The 22,235-nt window shown below is 38.9% G+C and overlaps 1 protein-coding gene and 4 pseudogenes across 1 annotated transcript; all 5 read right to left on the reverse strand.

Annotated features, from left to right (window-relative positions):
• Window positions 1-62: 62 nt before the first annotated feature.
• On the reverse strand, window positions 63-2,522 carry LOC120249398 (annotated as a pseudogene).
• Window positions 2,523-5,232: 2,710 nt separating this feature from the next.
• On the reverse strand, window positions 5,233-7,606 carry LOC120249399 (annotated as a pseudogene).
• A 748-nt stretch (window positions 7,607-8,354) lies between these two features.
• Window positions 8,355-10,966, reverse strand: LOC120249630 (50S ribosomal protein L18, chloroplastic-like). Its single transcript, XM_039258207.1, has 3 exons — window positions 10,658-10,966; window positions 10,309-10,470; window positions 8,355-8,773 (listed from the first exon to the last, which is right to left on the reverse strand). Exons 1-3 carry the CDS (start codon window positions 10,856-10,858, stop codon window positions 8,624-8,626), a joined length of 513 nt encoding a protein of 170 aa, XP_039114141.1. The 5' UTR covers window positions 10,859-10,966; the 3' UTR covers window positions 8,355-8,623.
• A 283-nt stretch (window positions 10,967-11,249) lies between these two features.
• Window positions 11,250-15,786, reverse strand: LOC120249627 (annotated as a pseudogene).
• A 559-nt stretch (window positions 15,787-16,345) lies between these two features.
• Window positions 16,346-19,664, reverse strand: LOC120249400 (annotated as a pseudogene).
• Between the last annotated feature and the right edge of the window lie 2,571 nt (window positions 19,665-22,235).

The following is a 22,235-nucleotide window of genomic DNA, read 5'->3' on the forward strand; positions in this document are numbered from 1 at the left end:
GACTATGAAGGTTGGAGATCAAGCGAGAGTGTCGGGATATTATGTTTGCTATAGATGGACAGTCAGAGAATGATCTCGTAGCCATCACTCAAATTTTCCATCCCCGGCAGGCTGCCAAAACAAACCACCTGCGCAGGCGCTCCTGGCCCGGATCAACTTGTAGATCACAGCGTAAGCTGTGCGGTAGCTCACTTTATCAACTCCATTGCACCCGCAAACCGGCTGGTTTTCCGAATTCTGTAACTAGGGTGGCTTCCTTAGAATCTCATCTGCAGCGTTTGGTGAGGTGTATCCAGTCCCTCAAAAATAAGTTGGGTCGCATCATCTGCGTGGGGATCCTGCTAGTCAAACCAAATTAATAAAAATATCCGTATTTAATTTTTTTAAAATTAAATAACCAACTTGAATGCATTTCGTGATGTAATATATCTTTCCAAAACGACCACGGGAGTGTTGTGTAATTTATTACTACATATATATATATATAGGTCTTAATTGGCCTGCTGTTAATTACAGGGACAAACGTGGGGTTGGGTAGGGATGCACGATTTGCCTTTATTTTGGCACTGCATGGCTTCTGAGGTAGATGAACAATCACTGATTAGTCAAATGCACGAGAAAGAAGGTAATTAGGGGTACCATAGATTGGGATATAAGTGAATGGTGGCGAAGTCGATTCCATGGATCTGGTTGTTGGATGTAAAAATCACTGCCGACGTTACGAGAGGGAGCAAACGAGTCAATATTGGATGGCCTCCCTGGTCCTGATCTAGCCCACCAAAGAAGCCTTCCAAGCCAACTTCCAGCAAGTGCTCGCTGTCAATGGCTTTTGACATACCCGGCCATCTCTTCAATCCATGCCTGCATGGTTCGCCCAGACAGGTCACTCTTGCACCGGCCCTCATTTATCAGCTCCCACGCCATGATGCTTTGATCATCTTTATACACCACCCCCTGTCTTCGTGTTGTTTCTTAAGAGAATTGTCTGTGTTAAAATCGAAACAGATTATAACAATTAATATAAAGTAGATGGAATTTCATTTTCAAGGTCATGATTAATTACTATGTATGTATAAGTGAGCAGATTTAACTAGCATGTAATTAAACAGTACATACACACACCATGTATGCCATATTTGCCATGTGCGCATACCGTATAGTATGTACATCATCAATCTCTATTATTATTATTATTATTATTATTATTACCTTGACATGATTTTTATAAAATGTTTTTGACAAGAGATAATTTGTGTAAAAAGTCATCTTCAGAGGTCAAGTTCTCCCTCGCTGCATTGCCCATTCAACGTACTGTCTCTTTCCATAAAAATTATTAACCAGACTCAATATCAAAGAAAGTCCATATTTCTTAGCTTCGGAAATCACAAAATCAAGGCCCCTGCATGCACAGATCACATATATATACAAACATACACATCATCAGAGAACTAATTAATATATATATATATATATGAATAAATAAATAATTTCATTCACATCTGAAAGCTAGCTAGCTAGCTATAGTGTGTGCTATATATATATATATATATGATTGTAATGTAATGTGTGCATTAATTAATAATTTATACGTACCTTGAACATGTCCTCATTGTAGACGCCGGGAGAGGACTGCAAGGGTCGGTATCCAGCCATCCTTGAAGGCCCAAGTCCTGATGACAGTCATTCCGTAGGAGGAAGCCTGGCGGAGAGCACGCGATACTTTTGTCCATCTCTGAAGGCTTCGACGCTTTTGACATAAGCCAGTAAGCATTGAATCCATTCGGATAGAATAGCTGTCCATTCACCGCTGAAACTAGTGCCATCGGCTTTTCACAAAATCAGATGCCGCTGCTTCGCCGCCATATCCATATGCATGCTCTATTATTGGCTGAGGCCCAACCAAAGCTGAAACCCACAACAGCGCACACACAATTTGTTTCTTTGCCATATATATATATATATATATATATATATATGGATCCAAACAGAAATCAAATAATCACGAATAGAAAATTAAAAATAAAGAAAATACACATAAATTAAGAGATTGCTTTAGCTTGCCTAGATGCTTCTTCGTTATCTATATATATATATATATATAGACGTGTGAACGTGATCCTTCCGGTTTTTGTTATTCCATGGGCTTCTAATTCCATTTTTGTCGGTCTAACGATGAATTCGATAATCACGCGCGCGGGGTTGAAAGTAAAGTCATGAAATTAAGAAAAAGGTGTATTGTACGTAATAGGTCCCTTCAGTTCCCCTACTAATTTCTATGAAGAAGAAGTCAGTCAGATGTCCGATTCCATCAATCACGCGCGGTTGATTAATGAATCTCTAGCTAGCCTAAAAGGATTTTTAGTAATTAATAAAAACCGATTGAAGAGGGAGGAGCGGGGAGATAGCTAGGAATCTCTACTCTCTAGCCAGTGGACTTTGGCTCCTCCGGCATGCAGTGTAACTCCTGCAGCAACTTTGGCGCGCATCAAGCATGACAAGTACGTAGTCCACCTTTTAATCATGCTGCCTGCATTGCATCGTCAATTAGATATATATATTGGGACACGCAAGCAAATTAACGCGCGCTTTCTCTGTCGTTCCCATCATCAACTAGAACAAAATTAAGGAACACGACACGAGGAATTAATTCCCCCCACTGCAAAGCGCGCCTTCTTCCTTCAAACTTGTACTCCAAAAACTTTTCTTCAATTTTTCTCGTGGTCTGACAGTTTTACAAGCAAATCAAACTTTTAATTTGTTTCGTTGAAATTGCTGACACCATATCATCACTAGGACAATAATTCTGGTTTATTATAATACAACCTTTTCTAGCTTTTAGTGCACCGATTTAAGTATGCATTAAAAAAAAATTAATAAATCATAATTTATTTAAAAAAAAAAAAGCAGCACAGCAGCAAGCATGCATTAATTTAATACTTTCTTACTTTTTAAAATTCAATTTTTTTTAGAATGCTCAATTACATTGGGTTATATGGATTAGTAGGTCTAATAGCTAGACTGATTCAAACATCTTTAATTGGAACAATCTTTTGCTTGTGCATGTATGAAAACAAATTTAATTTTGTTTTCTCCTTATCAGAGAAATGACACTCGAACCAAAGAAATGACACCCGAACCATAATTGAACTGAATAATATTCCAATTAAAGTTAATTCATCTATTGATCTATAATCAACTCGTTTATTTATTTATTATTTTTAAATTTCTATATTCTCATTAGCCACTTTAGTACGGGCATGCTACTATTTGAAAATCAATATAGAATTGCTCTACTCAATAATGCAGGCAAATTAACCATGGATAAAAACCTCAAGACTTACAGTCCTTTTATAGCGATGTTACCTTATAGAATTATACTTTTATTAGTTGGTTCTCATATGATAATATAGAATTGCCTTGGAAACTGTACAACATCAGTAAAGAACTCCGATTTTTGCTTTTAAATTGCAAAAGCTACAGAAAAAAAAACATGTACCTTATTTTTCAAAAAGAACTGATAAAAGAAATAGTGCCATAAAATTGAAAATACACTCACTTTACGTAAGCCAAATATGCTATGTGACAGTTCTACCTAAGAGATCGATCCCATGAGACTTCGCTTGAAAATTAAGTCTTTGGAGCGAGTTACCCCAAAGATCCTCTAAGGACCCGAGGCATTTGTAGTTGTCTAAGGGTCAAACAAAATGATTCCCAATGAACATTGTAAAAAAGACACTGAATGAACAAGCAGGTGGTTCGCTGTCGCAATGGCTATGTGGCAAAGAACACAGTGGCTGTGCGAAGCTTATTACATCTCTTAGAAAAGAGATTTTCTAGTATAAGAATCTTATTATCTCAAACAAGCCAATTAATGTACTAATCTTCCTCAGGCATAAACTTTCTAGTAGAGTGAGTGACACGTGCATTGAAGTCCCCATCAATGAGAAAAATTGTAGGAGCACACATTAAATTTGATGCATGGAGGTTATCAATGTTCCGCCATCTTGCCTTTTACAAATCAAGGAATATTACTTATCCGAGGCTTTCCAATCAAGAAGGTGTTAGTCTTGTGTAGTTAGCTTCCAAGAATGGCACAAAAAGAAGCTTGTAGAGTTCGATGTTGGCTAAGTACGTGCAAAATTTCAGAATTTTTACATAAAGTATCCTATAAATTATAAGTTTAGACACAGTGACGCGGACATGATTTCCTGCAACCCTTGAACATTTTTTGATTAATTTCATGATTTTAAGTTCTGATTTATATTTAGATTTATATAAGAAAGTTGTAGAAGATGATTTTATATTTGACTCTGTCAAATTTTAGAATTTTTAGCCCTGTAATTTGTGAGATATGATCAAATTTCTATAGTGGTGCTCAATGACATTTTTGCAGGAAGCATGAATCTTGATCAAAGAATTTGAGGATCTTAGATGTTGAATCACGACTAATGTTTAATAAGAATAACCCGGCTCGATAATTCGCCACGGGTCACCGAGTAGAACTTACTGACCTCCGATATTCCTACGGGTCACTCGAAGGCGAAAACATATGACCTCTCGACATTTTTATCAATATTTATTTGTGAGACATATATGCTTGACTTTTTGATCGCTTATGTTTTATTAAAAAAACTTAACTTCGAATTTTATTCCGATAAACTTGTATTTTTTATTATACCTATTTAAGTTTTGAAATTTTTGAAACGTTTTATAATCCCGATAATTTTAGTGGAGTACTTATCGGTGCAAGCTCATAAATAGTTGTTTCTCTTTTCATATCAAGAGCAAGATCCGGCTGTAAATTAGCTGGCGGTCAAGTATCTTTTCTCGGTGTAATTGAGTTGTAAATTCTCTTGTTGTAGTCCTCGAAGTTATAGTCGGAAGTTGTTGATGTTTTGTTACTTGTAATATGTGGCTTTGTTAGATCATGCTCTCGAGTCGCGTTTTAGGTCGTGGTACCATGGAGCTTTTTGTCCTGGAGTGCGTGCCATTTGTCCGCCCGCTGGACTAGGTTCAGAGCATGATGTAAAATGATGGTGAGATGATCAAGGAGCTAGGACAAGAAAATTTAAACAGAGTATGTATACTTATAGCTAGGTGTATTCACACATGACTTGACATGAGATAATATTTAGATGAAATTTATAATATATAGCATCAAATCGCGATCATAGTTGATCATATCATTCAAAAGCAATATATATATATATATATGCATGGAATGAAAACTAACTAAAGATGGTGATTGAGGTTAGATAAGGTGCGAGAGTGACTGGCAATGAGAGCCGCGGTGGAAGGGAATTCAGGCAAGACGATGCCGTAGTTATCTTTGGAACTGGCCCAAGGCTTGGTCCAGAGTTGCCACAAAAAGGCCTCCAGCGAATGGGCCATGGTATTGCGAGCACTGTGGAGGATCATTGTGTAGGTGATAACCATTAAAGCATCCCTTGACTTGATTGAGCCTCCTTTTGGCTTCAAAGATTTCCCAAACTCACCCATCAAGATTGGCTTTTTCAATATTCTGCCTGCATCCTGCACATGTGACTCTGTCCAATTCTTCATGTATTCTAATTGGACTTTATCAACTGAGCCTGATAACCTTCAAAGTGCATGTAAAAAGGCATCATCATCATTGACATGAAAAATTTAATAAAGAAACATGCACATTGATGGCTATATATGGAGATTAATTAATTAATACCATATATCTGGGTAGGCATGAAATGTAGCGAAGTCGATCCCCTTTAATCTGATTGTGAATCAAGAAATCAGTACCAAAACACAATACCTCCAGGATTTAAATACTTTTTCAGGTGTGCTATTTCCATAAAATCCTTCCATTCCCTACATCAAGCAGATGCTTCTTGTCTATGGATTTCACATAAGTTGCCATCTCTGTGATCCAGTTCTATACAAATAAAATATATAAATACGATGCAAAAGATTTAAAAAAAAAAAAAACAATTTGAGTAAACTAAAATGTGTGTATATATATATCATTCAAGAGTAATATATATATATATATATATATATACCTGTAATATCTTGCCTGAGAGATCACTTTCACAACGGGGCTCATTAATCAATTCCCATGCCAAGATGGTGGGATCATCCTTGTATATCATCCCGTTAATAGTGTTCCTCCGGGTCAGTATTGTCTGAATCCCCAATCAAATAAATTCAATATATAATTATCCTCAATATATTATATATATGATGAAACCACAGAAATAAAAATAATAAAAAACAAAAAACAAAACAAAAAGAGATATAAGGAATGTCGCTGCCCCAACCGTGCTGGGCCAATATATACAACCTTTTTATTTTTTTATGTATGCCGTGACGCATATATATATATATATATATAATGCTACTTACACTACCTTAACATGGTTCTTGTAAAAGCCCTTGATCATGATGTTAGTGTAAAAGTCATCCGTGGAGGTCACTGTTCTGGCCCCTTCTCTCTTGCCCATTGGACATACTGTTTTCTCCCTCCAAAATCCGAATAGTAATTCACCAGACTCTATTATCAGATAAATCCCATTTTCTATGAGCTCTGAAACCACAAAATCTAATCCCTGTAATTAAATCAAAATAGTGAATGAGATACATAATGTATACAAATATATATATATATATATATATAGATATATATATATATTCTGCTGAATTAAAACCTCGAATTATATATATTCAAATTAAAGAAAACTTAAAATGTTAAAATAAATCATTAATCTAATTAATAAATTAGTAAAAAAAAAAACTTTATGTGTACTTGGAACATAGCCTCGTTGTAAGAACCAGGAGCTGATTGCAAGGGCTTATTAGAAGCGGCAGTACCATCGCTAAAAGCCCAAGTTCTAGCAAGAGTTAATCCATATACTGAGGCTTGTCTCAGGGCAGAGGCCACCTTGAGCCTCTGTGTTGGGTCAGATGCCACCAGCATCATCCAGTAAGCATTGAAACCGTTCAAGTAGAAGGTACTCCCATTCCTAGTAAATTGCAAGCCACTCACCTTCACAAAATCCTCACCACCTCCACCTCTATTACTTCTTGATGGGATTGAGATGCCTTTTTTTCTTCTTCTTCTACAAATTCTTCTTGTCCATACACCTGCAGCACCCTTTGTTTTGCCATGACGCTCAAAATGTAAAGGCCACTACTAACAGCGTAATGCACAAAATCCTCCTCTTCTCAATATTCATCATCATTAACATCTTAATCTGCTGCTGCTGCTGCTGCTGCTGCTGCTATTAAGATTGATGTGAGATGATGTATAACTGAAGAGAATGTTTGTGTGCATATATCCGTTATATTTACACATGATATATATGCTTTTGGAAAGAAGTCAATGGCATTAATTATGATTTTTCAATGGACGACCTCACAATTAAAGTACTCATTCAAAATGAGTAATAAGTTTAGTAACAAACACGGTATCCACTGACTAAATTTGGAATTTGCACATATTATAGGAACAATGAATGAATTTATACCATACCATAGCTATATATATATATATATATATATATCTGTGAAGAATCTCATAGCAAACCATGCAAAATTATAGCTATGGTATAAATTTATACCATACCAATACCATAGCTATAAGCTTACTAATTTTGCCAAAATTTACATGCCTGTTTAATTTGGGCTTCAACAATAAATAAATAATGTTAGTACTAGTGTATGGGAGGAGTGGAGTCGCATGCAATAAGCCAAGATGGGAAAAAGAGGTTCATGAAAGCAGATTCAAGTTGCAACAAGGAAGCCAGGAGCATCACGTGGTTGCGTGGGTCTTTCTTTTAGGGTTACGTATGTATATATATATATATATATATACCCTACCCTTAGGTTGCTAAAGATGTCCTCCATCACATTCTCCATCCCATTTGATACATAACATCCTTACTTCCTTATGTTAATTGGTGAATGCAGATTCAAGTTGCAACAGGGGGAGGAGGGAGTCAGCATCACGTGGTTTGTTGCCTGGGGCTTACATACCCATAGGTTGCTATTTTGCTAAAAGCCTAAAGATATCCATCACATTCTCCATGCTCATTTCATACATAACATCCTTATGTTAATTGATATATATATATATATATATATATATAATTCTCTTTTGCTGTATTCAGATGCCATGCACTGATCAGAACCCCTAGAAAATAAATAAATAAAGTAACATGCAAGAAACATTAGCAAACATTAGAAACCTGATAACCAAACCAAACCTCCAAGAACCAAATAAGTCAATGACAATTAGTCAATAACATGCCACCAATCCACATAGTTTCTCTTTGAGAACCTCCTTGCACATTTCTGGCAATCAAACAAACAAAAGCGCAAAGAAAAGCAAGAAAGGATTAGGTCCCTTCAACACTAGATTATTCATCTGATATAATACCTGCAAATCTTCTTGACATTGGAGAAAACAAAAATAAAGTTTAGATCCAAAGGCGCAAGCCAGAGGGCTTCGGTCATGGGATAAAAATAAAAAAAATAAAAAACATATCCAGTCTATGGAAGGAAACCTGAGCAAGAATCATTACTGATCTCTACGATCAAACATGAGCTACAAAGAGGATTGATTTCATACACATCTCAACTTCTCCCGGGTTCAGAACTGAAGACCATTCTCTCGTGCAGAGTTAGCCAGGGCTTCTATACGGCCATGATAAGGGTAACCACCTCTGTCAAAGGCAACCTTTGAGATTCCTTTCTCCAAGCAAGACTTTGCAATGGCTTCACCCACCTTCTTTGCCACTTCCTAGTAACCAAAATTGTTAAATTGACAGCATGTCAAAAACTGGATTGCAGAATATAACTCAAAGGATCAAGATACACTTTCCGTAGAAACATCTAACTCAAAAGATCAAGCTACACTTTCGCCGAGCAAAATATTAATTTATGCATAAAAAACAAAGACAAACTTACACAAAAGTTTGCAAATAATATTATGATAGAGGTTAATATAATCCAAAAATTCTCCCATTTGAACAAAGGGGATTTTCTTATTTTTATTTGAGCTAAAGAAAAGTTGATCAACCAAATGATGATTTTTGGAAGATATAGAAGTTTTTCAAGGTAGAGATGTTTCAAATCCCAAAGCACTCCAGTTATTGCAAGGGAAGGTGCTTGTAATTTATGAACAAGGAGCAAATGGAAAGCAACAATTACTTGAGCCTTGCCAATCCATGATGATTTAACTCACAACCTACACATATGACAAAAATCTATATCCTTGAACTTGTGAATTCCTAGTATTTTTGTCATAAAAGGAACAAAATTGCCAAATGGCATAACTTTCTATCTTTTATGTAATTGCTCTTTTCATTTTTTTCTCTTTCATTATTGTGATTTCATAGATGCCGATCAACAATGTGAACAAATTAACCATTTAGCTTATTTACCAACAAAATCAAAATATTATATTTCACACAAGTTATGTCAAAAGGATTATGCATCATAGGCGAAAAATTCAGTCAAAGTGAATTTGAGAGATAGGGGAAGGATAAATGGAAGATTATTTGGATTGTTTTTGTTACTGTTTGGTGAAATATCGAAACAACTTTTTTTGTCAGTCTTTGGTCAAAGATGAGGATAGCTTCATTTGATCCCATAACTTGTTACATGATGACCTAGAAAATGAACATCAGAATAGATTATTATGCACTTGGAGCCTGAAGGGTAGCTATCAGAATTTGTGAAAGATATTGTTCCCTAAGGGTAAGGGGCTCAGTGTACAGTTTAATAGATTAAGTCATAAAGCAACCCTCTACTGGTAGGGAACAATTTTGAAAAAAAGTGGATAAAACCACAATGCATTAAAAAAATGATAGAACAGAGTACAACTACCACTAGCTGTGGTACTGAACAAACAACAGATAGGGAAACAACAAACTTTTTGCTTGACATTTTGGAATTTGAAAATTTAATAAACCTGCGAGAGTAACAGAGCAGCTGAAGGGAAGAACACAAAAATATGCCATGTAGTCCGCATGTGGTCAGCAAGGGAGATGGGTTAGCTAAAGAAATATGCAAATGTCTATCATAATCAGTGTGATGCTGTAAGAGGAATTTCCTATGCTCGTCTAAGGAATGTCAACCTTCTAGTATGATTTGAACTAATAAATTAACCTTCTTTACTAGAAAAGCAAATTCTTGTTAGGTGGTAAGTCTTTTAACATTTAAAAGTTGCAATTTGTTATGGCAAGAGTAGCTAAGAATGCAAAAAGAAACAGCAGATAGGGAAGAACAGAATGTGTGAATACAACACAATAACATTAAAATGGAAATACTTACAATGGTGGGGGCAGAAGAGTAATCAAATTCTTGAGAGATAGGCTTCTGCATCGTTGAAGCAGAAGCAAGAGTGTGCATCTTGGTGTCATCAATGACTTGGACATATAGGTGTTTGTTGGAACGGAAAACGGATAGCCTTGGCCTCTCCGGTGTACCCTCTACCTGAACAGATAGCAACCAATTGATTGGATGTGGTGTTACTACTGGAAAAGTGGAAACATAACAATAGCACAGGTAACAACCAAAGACCGACAGTGGGGTAGAAGCAAGATGACAAACAATCGACTTCAAACAAAATCGCAGATTGGTAAGAAATTATTAAGATTAGTAGGGAAGGAGAAGGACTGACCTTCTTCCGCACGCGCTGATGGCGAGCATCGCGGTTCTGCTTGCGGGTGACGGTCTTGGCAACGATGCAGGGAAAGGTTGCCGCCGACTGAAGAAGAGGGGTGACATTGGTAATGGGGATGAGACGGGTGCCTCTCAAAGAGACGGAGGAGGAGAAGGGTGCTGTTGATGACCAGAGACAAGCGGCAGCGGCAGGACACATTCTCTCTCTCTCGTTTTTGTTTTTTTTGTTTTTTTTTTTCACAGGTATTTCTCTCAGCACTCAGCAGAGCGGAAGAAAGCAAACCCAGTCGACCTCTCTTGCCTTATCCAATCGTTTATGCAGTTACTATATATATTTATGTATTAATATTTATATATTTTTACAATGTATTATAACAAGTTCTCCAATGCTAGCTAATTCATGCAGTATCTAGATACACACACACACACACACACACACACACACATGGCACACAAGGAGTGTTTAATATTTTATTGGTTGTCCCTAGAAAAACATAATTTCAGTTAAATAAAAAAAACAGCATTTTTTTTTTAATTTTAAAGCAGCGTCTGGTGAAAGACAAATCCAGAACCTGGGCTGAGCAGAATGATTCAAGTGAACTGCAGACATGGATGAGGAAATTAAGCATTTCAAGCCAAAAGCAGCTCTATTTTGTTTCCTCTCTATCCGCTTCAAGTCATCTAATTACAGTAGTAATTTTGCAACCAATTCAAATTTACATAACAAACATAACAGGCCTGGCATACAGTGATACAGATACAGCAATCCTAAACTTTTCAGCTCAGCTCTCCAATTCATAAGCAGAAGGAACATCATGCAGGGGATGCCCTTTTCTGTTTCTTTCCATTATTCTCTTTGCAAGGGATACTTGCTTGCCTACCACGAACACAAAAGCCTTTCCATTTCCCATAGCACCACGAGCCGTCCTCCCAACACGACGGACATATTCACTAGGATCACGGGGAAAATCGAAAAGCACCACATGATCAACATTTGTGAAGTCAATGCCTCGCGATGCCCTGTTGCATGCATGATTATGGAATTTATCAGCTTAACAATAACTAGATATAAACAACAAAAATTTAGCAACATAGATGGCAATTTAGCAACATAGATGGCTTTGGGTCGGCTGGCTAGTGAATGTATACAAAAGATGTGACAGACATGGGGTATAAAACCAACCACACTCATAAAACATAACAGAATAATAGAGACATCAACAAAACACATTTACCTGTCAGTGCAAATCAAGAATAAATTGTCTGTTGACTTCAAGTTGAGAAACTCCTTCATGTTGAAGAGACGAGTTTCTTGATCTAAAGCAGCATGGAATGGCAAGACTTTAACATGGACTCCTCTCCGATCAAAGCGTTTCAATGCATTCTCCACCTTTCTGCAAGTTTCAATCTGCCCAAGTAACACAGGAAAAGACATGGGAACCAGACCATAAGTTATTTAAAGGGCTTCGTCATGGCATAATTCGTCCTATAACAAACTGACTTATCAGATGAGAAGAGAAACAGTCATGCTTGAAATTTAGAACAGTAAAAGTAACCATAAATCATCACAATACTAACCTTATTGCAGAAAACAATAGTTCTAGAAACTGGAGATTCTTGAACAAGCTGCAGTAAAGCAGATCTCTTGTTCGTGAAAGCTGTATCAGGACTTTTTTCCCCTTCAACATCGCCACTGCAGTCAACAAGAACCTACACATGAATTCACAATGTGAATCACACAAAAGTTCCGAGGCAAGTGAGTAATGCAAGCTTTACTGCCCTTGCAACAGATCTTGCATTGATGGTGATTGTTACATACAAAGCAAATATGTTAGCAAGCCCAATTCTTTTCAAAAGCTTAAGCTTATAGAATGCGAAACCCCGGACTTTACATTCAAGTTTATATTCATCAAATCAACTGATGTATGAATATTAGTTACTCTAATATGCCTCCCAGATATATGTATTAGTCTATTTTAACTATACACATTGCAAACCAAACAAATCAAAACTTTGATTATATACAAACCGAATATGTCATCCACCTCTGATTTAACACAAAAGCTTAAGCTCATAGGATGATAGACATAAGCTTCAATATTCAGCCCATATTTATCAAATTGCCTGGTATAGGACAATTAGTTATTCTTATACTGATAGCCTTTCTGAAATCAAAATCCATTACTCATGAGGATCGGTACAGCATTGATGAAGTTTGTCCTCAGCATTGCAACTTGGCATGGCTTATATGATACATCATTCAAAACATAGCATAAACATATGCAAGGATGGATATATGAGACTGAATGGATGTCATGTTTCATGTTAAAGTCTTCAAAGGAATAGTGAACTGCTTTCTCATAATATTTTCACATGAAGAAGCCATTACAAGCCTCCTCTGCTCACACTTCATAGTGAAGAGAAAAAAATAAAAGGATATCTTCATCCCTTGCACCTTCTCAATAAAAACTATAGTATTTGCACTACATAAAAATTACCTTTCTGACATCAAAATCATTTTATATTTGAAAATGGCACTGCTTGTGTAAACATTCATTACATCCCTCCATAGGAAATTTTCTGATAAAGTAAATAAATATATGTCCAAAATTAACACACCAACCATTTGAAAGAAATTCAAAACAAAAACTATGCTTGCAAACTGCAATCAGGCTTTGCCAGGCCACAATAGATAACAGAGATAGCCTTAAGCAATATCTAAAATATCTACCTTTGCAAACATCTCCAGAAGAAAAATTCTTAAATTTGAATTGTACAGAAGAAAATGAGTCAATGCAAGGAGCAAAAGGGAAAAAACAAGCGGAGGAATTTACCTCTTCAAGCCTAGAGCTCATCCGGTGAAGGCCTGGTCCCATAATTACTTCACAATCAGGGAAGGTCTCAACCAATTTATTGTAAATATCAACAGGAAGAGTTGCAGTGACAAAAAGATACTGTGATGTCATGGGTGCAGAGCTAGATAAGGTTTGAAGAACTTGTTCGAAACCTTCATCGCCAAACAAGATGTCTACTTCATCTAAAATAACACTGGAAAACAAGGAAATATAAGCATCAAAGGAAAACTGAGAGGTTTCTGTCAGATTAATGCTTATATAATGATACTAATTGCTAAACGCAAATGAAACAGATAATAAATAGACAAAAAATTTATTGACATTAAAACTCGATAAATTTAACCTTTTTTTAAAAAAAAATTTTACCTTTGAAGAGATATCCCATTGTTCCAAAAAGAAAGATTAGGTAAAGAAAAGCGAATCAAATAATGTTGACTTGAGATTCCCATGGCATAGATGATTATATAAATAAAATTCCTTTTCTTTACAAACCTCATTCCCCTCTTGCATCTGGTGTTGATGGCTAAATAAATTATTCACATAACCATCTTTAATTTCTGAAGATGGAAAGGATACACAATTTGAGCATGACTGATATCACACACAGACAAAAGAACTCTCGGAAAAATACCAAAAATCTTCGGTTGGAACACCAGATAAACATTTGAAAAAAAGTTAAACAAGTCTTACCATCTAAGGTTAGTTAAGAGCAGAAAGCCTTCTTGAAGTAAGTAAATTAATCGACCAGGTGTAGCTATGAGCACATCCATTTCTTGTTGAAGATTGTCTAACTGAGTTTTCTGCCGAAATCCCCCTGTTGCAACCATAGACCTGAATGGGACACCACCTTTTGATATTGATCTGCAGTTATTAAGCACCTGCAGACCAGAAGAACATGAGATGGATTTATCCTGCAGAAACCACACAATTCCCTAATAATCCTAGTAATGAGGTCATTTAATCTTATTTGAATTTCCTCGATGAAAAAAAAAAAAATCTTGACAGACAATGCCGACCTGAGAGGCCAATTCAGCAGTGGGAGCCAATATTATGACACGCGGACTCCTTGCTGAGGATTTGTGAAGCCCGGCTAATTCTTCTTGCCTCAGACGTTGGATGGTAGGGGCAAGATAGGCCAATGTCTTACCGGATCCACTTTGATCAGCAATGATGCAGCTTTTACCTTCTAAAACTGGGCCATATGCCATTGCCTGGAAGTTGAGGGGGTTCACAAAAATTGTGAGTTCAAGGCGCGCAGCTAAATACAGAGAAATAAGGCTCTCATAACCTCTGCAGACTAGCATTAGCATATTAATCCAAAAAAGAGGACCTGGATATGTGACGGGCGGATAAACTGCAAAATCCTTCAGGGATTGTACCATGTCCGGAGAACAACCCAAGTTTTTCAAAAGGATTTGTTGCTAAAAAAGCCACCATTTGCCGACTTTCTACTTCGCTGCGGCAGCCGTGCAGCAGCCGTTGTATTGCTCTCGGAGGAAAAAGAGGAGCTGGCACTACCCCATCCCCGTCCTCTCAATGAAGAAGAAGAAGAAGAAGAAGAAGAAGAAGCATTCCCTGGAGAAGTAGAAGACTCGCCCACGAAATCAGGCCTTACATTGGAAAAGCTTCCGTCTTTAATATCACCATCTCTTCCATTGTCGTGAAGCAGCCCGAATCCGGTTCTAGCTCTGACAAAGTCAGGTTCTTCTTGATAGGTGGCTGGAGCATTTTCTTTACAATCGAGAGTACGATTGGCAGAGGATCTCTTAATCATAAGTCCTCTAATCTTCGAGGCTTTCAGTTTGCTGAATCCGGTGCGAGACCTAGCAGCACGGTCATCATCAGCAAGTGCTGAAGCAACCAACAACAAAGACGAATGTAAGTAATGAGAAACTTTGAATCCTTTGGGCTCCCATTTGCTTGGGAGCAGCATCAGGCACTATGTATGATGACTCACAATCGCTTGACTTGACGGCTTCGGGTTTCCAGGAGAGGACTTGTTCGGAAGGGATGGAGTCATCTCCACCGTCGTCGGATCCACCCCAAACGATGAACTTCTCGCCAGTATGCTCGTCAATCAGTTGATAGGCGCCCGGGGTGTCCATGGGAATGCGCTTGTAAGCCACCCGACACACTGGCAAATTCCTTCCATTACGGCGGTAATTGAGAAGAAATGGAAATGGAAATGGAAATGGAAATGGAAAGGTTTCCAGGTGAGAGGAGGAGCATAGAAAGAAAGGGGCTCTGGCAAGCATTGGTGTCCTGGATTGGAATGGCCTCCACAAAATCAACAGAAAGCAACGATGAAGAGGAGGGAACGAGGAGAGAGGCACGCCTGCCCGGGATAAGATCTATTTAAGTTTGGGCCTCACCGATGCATTCCACTATAGCCCATGGAATTTTCGAAATTGTTATTTTTTTATTTATTATTATTATTATTTTTGCAGAAATTTTTTATTTTTATAAATATTTGAACTAATTCATTTGTGAAAACTTTTTTGTTTTTAAATTATCATCATTTATGTATATGTGCGCGCGCAAAGTATATGCCTGTGAATATAATTATTTTGTATTTTTAATATTACCATCATAATCTCATCCAAAGGGACCAAAACCCAAGACACCAGCATTTTTTGGCCACAAACTATCTGCATGTCCCTTCATATGCAATACAGGAATAGCAAAAAGGTTCAGAGATCACCACAACATATTCCATTAACAAAGTGAAATATTTAGATTCTGTTGCCTCTCTCGGTGATTTACATGCAGCAGTAATACAGAATTCATCAACTCATCGGCTAGCAAGGCATAATCATAGTAACTCTTAAATGTTCTGGGCAACAAGGAAACAAACAATTGCTGAAATCAAAGCCTGACAACACATACTTATAAGCTGAGATAAGAATTGGTCTCGAAAGGAATCAAGTATTTCAGCCGTCTACAGTTCTGAGCTTGCATCACTCATCAGCCAGGGCCAACTCCAGTGCATAGTCATCCCTTTCCTGAAGAACAAGAAGGAAATAATAATAATAAATTCAGAGACTAATGGCCAGCAGTCACAGGAGCAACTTAAAACTGGTACACAACTGGGAAGAAAAATGGTGATATGATCTATTTTAAAAATATTAGTAGACTATGAAACAAAATCACCCAGTCCAGATTGTTCAAGGGATCAGTTTTCAAATTTGAGCCGCTAGTTACTTTCAATAATTTTTCAGAACATCTCAGACCTGCAAAGGACACAAGAATTATTTTACCGCCCCTAGTCATTTTGGCAAGGCAACATGAAGTCTCATATGATGTTAATCTTTGCACCCTAAGAACAAAAATTCAACAGACCAAAACAGGGCAACATCTGAAGCAACTATCATGATGGCTCGCAAAACATTGGACCATTTAATTCCTGGTTATCATCTCCATTTTGACTGCACCACTTTTCTAGCTAAAAATAAATTAGAAAAGATGAAGCAATTGTAATGCAAGTACTATATAGGAACAGCTTTTGAACATGCACAAGTAAAATTTGGAGCATGCATGCATGCCTTCTTTCAATGTAATAATTTTTATGTCTCAAGCACATAGGTTCAACACACTCACAATAGGCCCTCGGGCAAAATATCTCCAAATTGAAGCCAGTAGACCTGAAGACAGAAGACAGTCAGGGTTTCATGGATATGTATATATATATATGCATATATTTGCTTTTATCAGAAGAATTTTTAAGGACTTGCAAGGCAGAAATTAAGGGATGCATTATTTCAATGCAATGTCATTTACCCACTTTTCAAAGTAAAAATAAAAAATAAAACAAATTCATGGATGCATCTTCCATGTGTCATGGTACCTCATCCTCGCCTTGTGTTTCCACTTCTAGATCAGAAGATGGGAACCCTACACAGAGTAATGCATAGCCCTGAAAGTAATAAAAACAATAATTTCGCCTTTGATAAAGAATATTAATTCCACATCATGTTGAACCCATCAAACAAATATGAAGGAAAAAGGAGAGGTCAAAAAGTATATATATATAAAAATCAAGATTTAACAAAGGAAACAGAACCAAAAACAAAAACAGTAACAATAGTATAGCAGTAAATAATAACAACAACAGTAATAATAGAAACTGCCTGAAATAGGTCATTGTCATTTATCTGCTGATCATTTTTAAGATAATGCTAACATGGAGGGATGAAAGTGATATGTAATTTGTTCTCTTACAATAAAGGTTTTGCATACGATCACAGAAAACTCTGCGTCTAAGTGCTCCCCACCACATAGCTAACAAGATACTTCATTAGTGGCTTCCCAAATTCGTCATTCTAGACTCACATGTAAAAGGGTCCAAACTTTGCAACTAAAAGTTTAAAACCTTAAATTATTATAATGCGTGATTTTAAAATGAATCATGAGTTCAACAACGTTTCATTTAAATAAGTAGGAATTTGATAAGCCTTGCATCATGAAGAATAACATGAAATTCAACCTGAAAGAAAACATTTGAGATCACAAGGCAAAAAGGTAGAGTGGAGCAAATTTTACAAGAAGAGCAAAAACAAATGCCTTGTAAAAGAAATGAATCAAATAAACCTTTAGACTTCAGTTCAGCAGATATTCCGAGAGCCTCAGGTTGCCTTATTTTGGCCCGGATTTTTACTCTAACAGCACAACTAGTACAACAACCTGTTACATAAAATATATACTCCTTACTCAATGGGCCAAGATAAATGAGATACTAAAGAAGTGAGATAAAAAATTATGAGAAGTATTAATATTCAGTCTTATGTGCATATGACAGTCTTATTTTCCTAATATATTTTGTGTGATTTATCGCCTTTTCAAATATATATATATATATATATATATATATTTATATTCATATTCAGAAACAAGGAAGGAAGATAAATTAATGATGATGATCTCAATATTACCGAGGCGAGTATAAACTTTTGGCATGATAGAAAAACTTCAACAGAAATACAAACTTGAACAAAGAAGGGTGACTTGATGGCTGATAATTATTGAAAGTGAACAAGAAAGCAATACATCCTTAAAAATTCTAGAACACCAATCGTATTCCTCCATTAAATGCTATGAGAGAACATAATAATGTCTGGGATGTCAATTATAGAATGGAAACAGACTTGAGAAGTTATGAAAAATTGGGAAAGGCATGGAGAGGCGGAGATAGGGATTACCGTGCCTGCAAGCGAAAGGCAATGAGATGTTCTGTGACTCGGCAGTGTGTAGTATGTACTGGTCCCTGCAGCAGCGGCAACAAAAAGCACATCACTACAGCCTCATATATCAAACCAAGGTCCAAGACTGAAACATTATGAGAGTAGCCTCTGAGTTAGTGTTACCTCGGGCACGAGGAATTGGTGAACAACTCCGCGCCGACGATCGTGGACGGTGACCTGGTGGGTAGGGACCGGAGAAGTTCTAGGCTGCGGAACGGCGTCGGTTGTGATTGCGTTTGTGAAAAATCATGTTTCTGTGAGGAGATGGCATCGTCCTGAGGCCGAGATTGGGGATGCGGAGATGACTGATGAGAGTGAAAACGATACAAGGAATGAGAGAATGAGAGGGAGAGGGTGGAGTTGCAGAGGATTTGGAGATCCATTCGTAAAAGAGGGATGATGGTAGTGCAGCTATTGCTGGTGATATTGACTCTTGGGGGGCTCGGCAATGCTACATGGCCATGGCCCGTGATGTCGGTGGAAGGGAAGAAGAGCGCGCGCGCCAACAATTTTTCCAGCAGGCAGGGCAGGGCAGGGCAGGGGCAGGGCCGGGCCGCAAGGAGGGAGTCTAGTGGGTGGGAGATATAACAGAACAGAAACGCTATCTGAAATGATATCTCAATCCCATTGGGATATTATGTGATTAACCTTATTATATGTTTCTTTTCTTCTGAACAGCACAAACCCACTTGCCTCGTGATCAGCACTTTACAATCACAGATAAAAATTGATTTATAAAATGATTTTTATAAAGTTGACACATTTTCAACAAGCTTGTTTTGTTTGTTGGCTGTGGTTGCCCAACTTAACTTTCATGGAAGATTGGAAGGGACCTTATCAGGGAGGGACAAACCTCGGAAGTAGCAGGCGCAAAGCAAGATATAATTCTATAAGATGAATAAACTACTTGCATTAAGCAAAAACAACAGAGACCTTAAAGAAAAAATAAGTTGAGGAATGGGCGACTCGCTCCACGGCGATCTGCTCGGCGGAGCTCGCGATGGAGGAAGGTATGGTAGGAATGGGGGAGGGAGGTGGATGGTCACGTAAAAGCCTTTCCCACAACCGTCAACAGGGTTCTAACCGAGCATCAGGAAGTGGCCATCCTCTCCCTCGAAGCAGCTTTGTTAGAGAGGGCACCACCTTTGCTGCAGCGGTTAGTCCTTCCGATGGCGAGGGAGGGTGAGCACGGTGGAACCTCAACAAACTTTGGCAAGTGCTATGGCGGAACCCCAGGAAGGTTGGGAAACTGTCCAGTCTCGTAAGCATAGACATAGCCCTACCTCCGAGCGGACCCGAAAGCGTTTTTCATCGGAAGGTCGTCTCCCTGGCGGTGGACCAGCGATCTCGCTCACCGACAGTCGCAATCACTGTCTCCGACACACACAATACATCGTAATGTCGCCACCGCTCTCTTGTAGCGACTGTGGTGGAGCGAGTCACTGGCTAAGTGAATTGTAGGGTGGAGCTCCCCGCCTCCAGCGTCGTCTGCGGCCCGGCCAAAGGCTAAAGCGAGCTCCTCTCAGGACAGTGCTAATCTTGATGGAAGTTCATCTGTTAATCCCGGTTGGCAACGCTCACATCTATCCATCTCTCAAAACCAGGAGGCAGGCTAAACCGCTGCGAAAGAGTGACAAAAATCGTAGTCCTTGGACGTTATCTCGGGCGCACTGTGAAGATATTCTACTTTCGAGTTTCTTCCCGAGCTTTGAACACACCAGGTCGAGCGCTCACGATTTCAAAGGGAATTCTTACGCAGCACACTTTAGCGGTGAGAATGAAGCCATGAAGGCTAGCAAGATTGGGGAATTGAGCTTATCTTCAAAATGGGACCATGTGTTATCTCCATCAAACCTTGGTCTCGCACGAGATCGGGTCGGTGGGATCGGCGACGGAAGGCTCAAGTTCTTCTCATTTGGAATCTCCCTCTCCATGCTTGGACCTCAGTCTCTGGCCGGTGGATATCCCCTGCTGCCGATTGGAGAATGTGGTGGCTATTCCGCAACCAAGTAAGCCTCATAAGTCCTTCCTCTCGGTCCTCGTCCGATGCCGCCACCGTGTGGTGATTCCTCATGAGATAATGCTTGAGCTTTGGAATCGCGCAAATTCATCCAGTGTTTCATCATCGATAACCATCTCCCTTTCCTACTTTCCGACGAGACCTTGACAAGTATGTTCTTCCCCGACATGAGGACCAAGTTTTTGCGAAGGTGCAAGAACACGAATGCCTTGATGTCCGATCGTGTCTCGTGATAATAAAGGAAAAGAGATGATGATAGATCAAGACCAATGCCGCAGATAAAGTTGCTAGCAGACCCCATGAGCATGGCCCTCCACCACAAAGAACAGTTAAAACTTGGAAACCTCGTCTGACCCGTTCGGTGAGCGGTGCTCCCGGGGTCTCTGACGGTTCATCAAACTCAGCCCGACCGGAGAGGCGCTGCTCCGGGAGCTCAAACTTGTATCGAGATCCGCGGTGAGCTCCGCTCCCGGGATCTCCGACGCCTTCAGCGGGTGATCCCGGATGGGCTTTACAACCGGATATCGTCGGACCCGATGGTCCATCGGCGGCCCGTGTTTTACCCACTGGAAAACCCGACGTTGCATAGGCTCAACCCGATCAGCGCACACGTCCCAAAGAGACCCATTACTGTCTGTCCGATCGACCCATTAGACGAGGTTGCCCCTCTCCAGGCCGACAAAGCAGTTGAGAGTGATGTTGGAGCGAATGTTGTGGCGTACACGTCAGCGGCGCTCCGGAAATACTGATCTCCCCACGTGACAAACGGGGAGACGTGGTTAATGTTGTCCTGGGCTCACCGAACAGGCTGGGCTTGGATCACTCTCTTAAGGACCCATTTGCTGTGGTTGGTGGGCCTTGATGTGGAACCAAGCCTAGTTGTCGGAGAAGATTTCTTGTTACCCATCCGAGGCTCGAATTAGTGGGCCATTCTTCTAAGGCCCGGCAGTTGGGGCCCTACAGCTTGAGACCAAGAATCCATCCCGACTAGGAAGTGGGGATACCTCAGGGTGGACCCAGGATAACTCTCATGAACCCGGAACATCCCCCTATAAACTTCACCCTCCCTCCGAATTTTGAGTGGGTTTATCTCCATGGCTTCTGGACTCTTGTGCCGGGCAAATTTTCTAAAGAAATTTCCTCTAGATCCCTGGTAGATGATGTGTCTATCCAGCAGGAGAACATGGAAATATGGGGTGAAGGGAACCCAGTTAAGGATAACATACTTGTGCCCTCTACTCGGATGTCGATGGTTCTCCGTCATGATTGTGAAAGTCTTGGCGATCGAGAAGGGATGATTCGAATCGACTTTTGAAGAGAAAGTTAAAAGATTGCTTCAATCTGGACAAACCGAAGACCCTTCTCGTGCTACAAGAAGAAGTGAACGGAGGAAAATCGCTTCTCGAGATGGAACGAGGAGAGGCCGGTTTCATACCACGTACCACCAAGATCCACTAAAAAGAA

The sequence above is a fragment of the Dioscorea cayenensis genome, chromosome 19 (genome assembly GCF_009730915.1).
Source record: "Dioscorea cayenensis subsp. rotundata cultivar TDr96_F1 chromosome 19, TDr96_F1_v2_PseudoChromosome.rev07_lg8_w22 25.fasta, whole genome shotgun sequence".
NCBI classification, from domain to species: Eukaryota; Viridiplantae; Streptophyta; class Magnoliopsida; order Dioscoreales; family Dioscoreaceae; genus Dioscorea; species Dioscorea cayenensis.

What these genes read in the sequence shown, in the direction of transcription:
- LOC120249630 (XM_039258207.1), bottom strand. Translation starts at nt 10,858, where the DNA reads ATGTGTCCTGCCGCTGCCGCTTGTCTCTGGTCATCAACAGCACCCTTC. An exon ending in ATCAGCGCGTGCGGAAGAAG is followed by an intron (nt 10,471 to 10,657) that starts GTCAGTCCTTCT and finishes CTATCTGTTCAG; the next exon opens with GTAGAGGGTACACCGGAGAG. An exon ending in ACTCTTCTGCCCCCACCATT is followed by an intron (nt 8,774 to 10,308) that starts GTAAGTATTTCC and finishes TTTGGTTACTAG; the next exon opens with GAAGTGGCAAAGAAGGTGGG.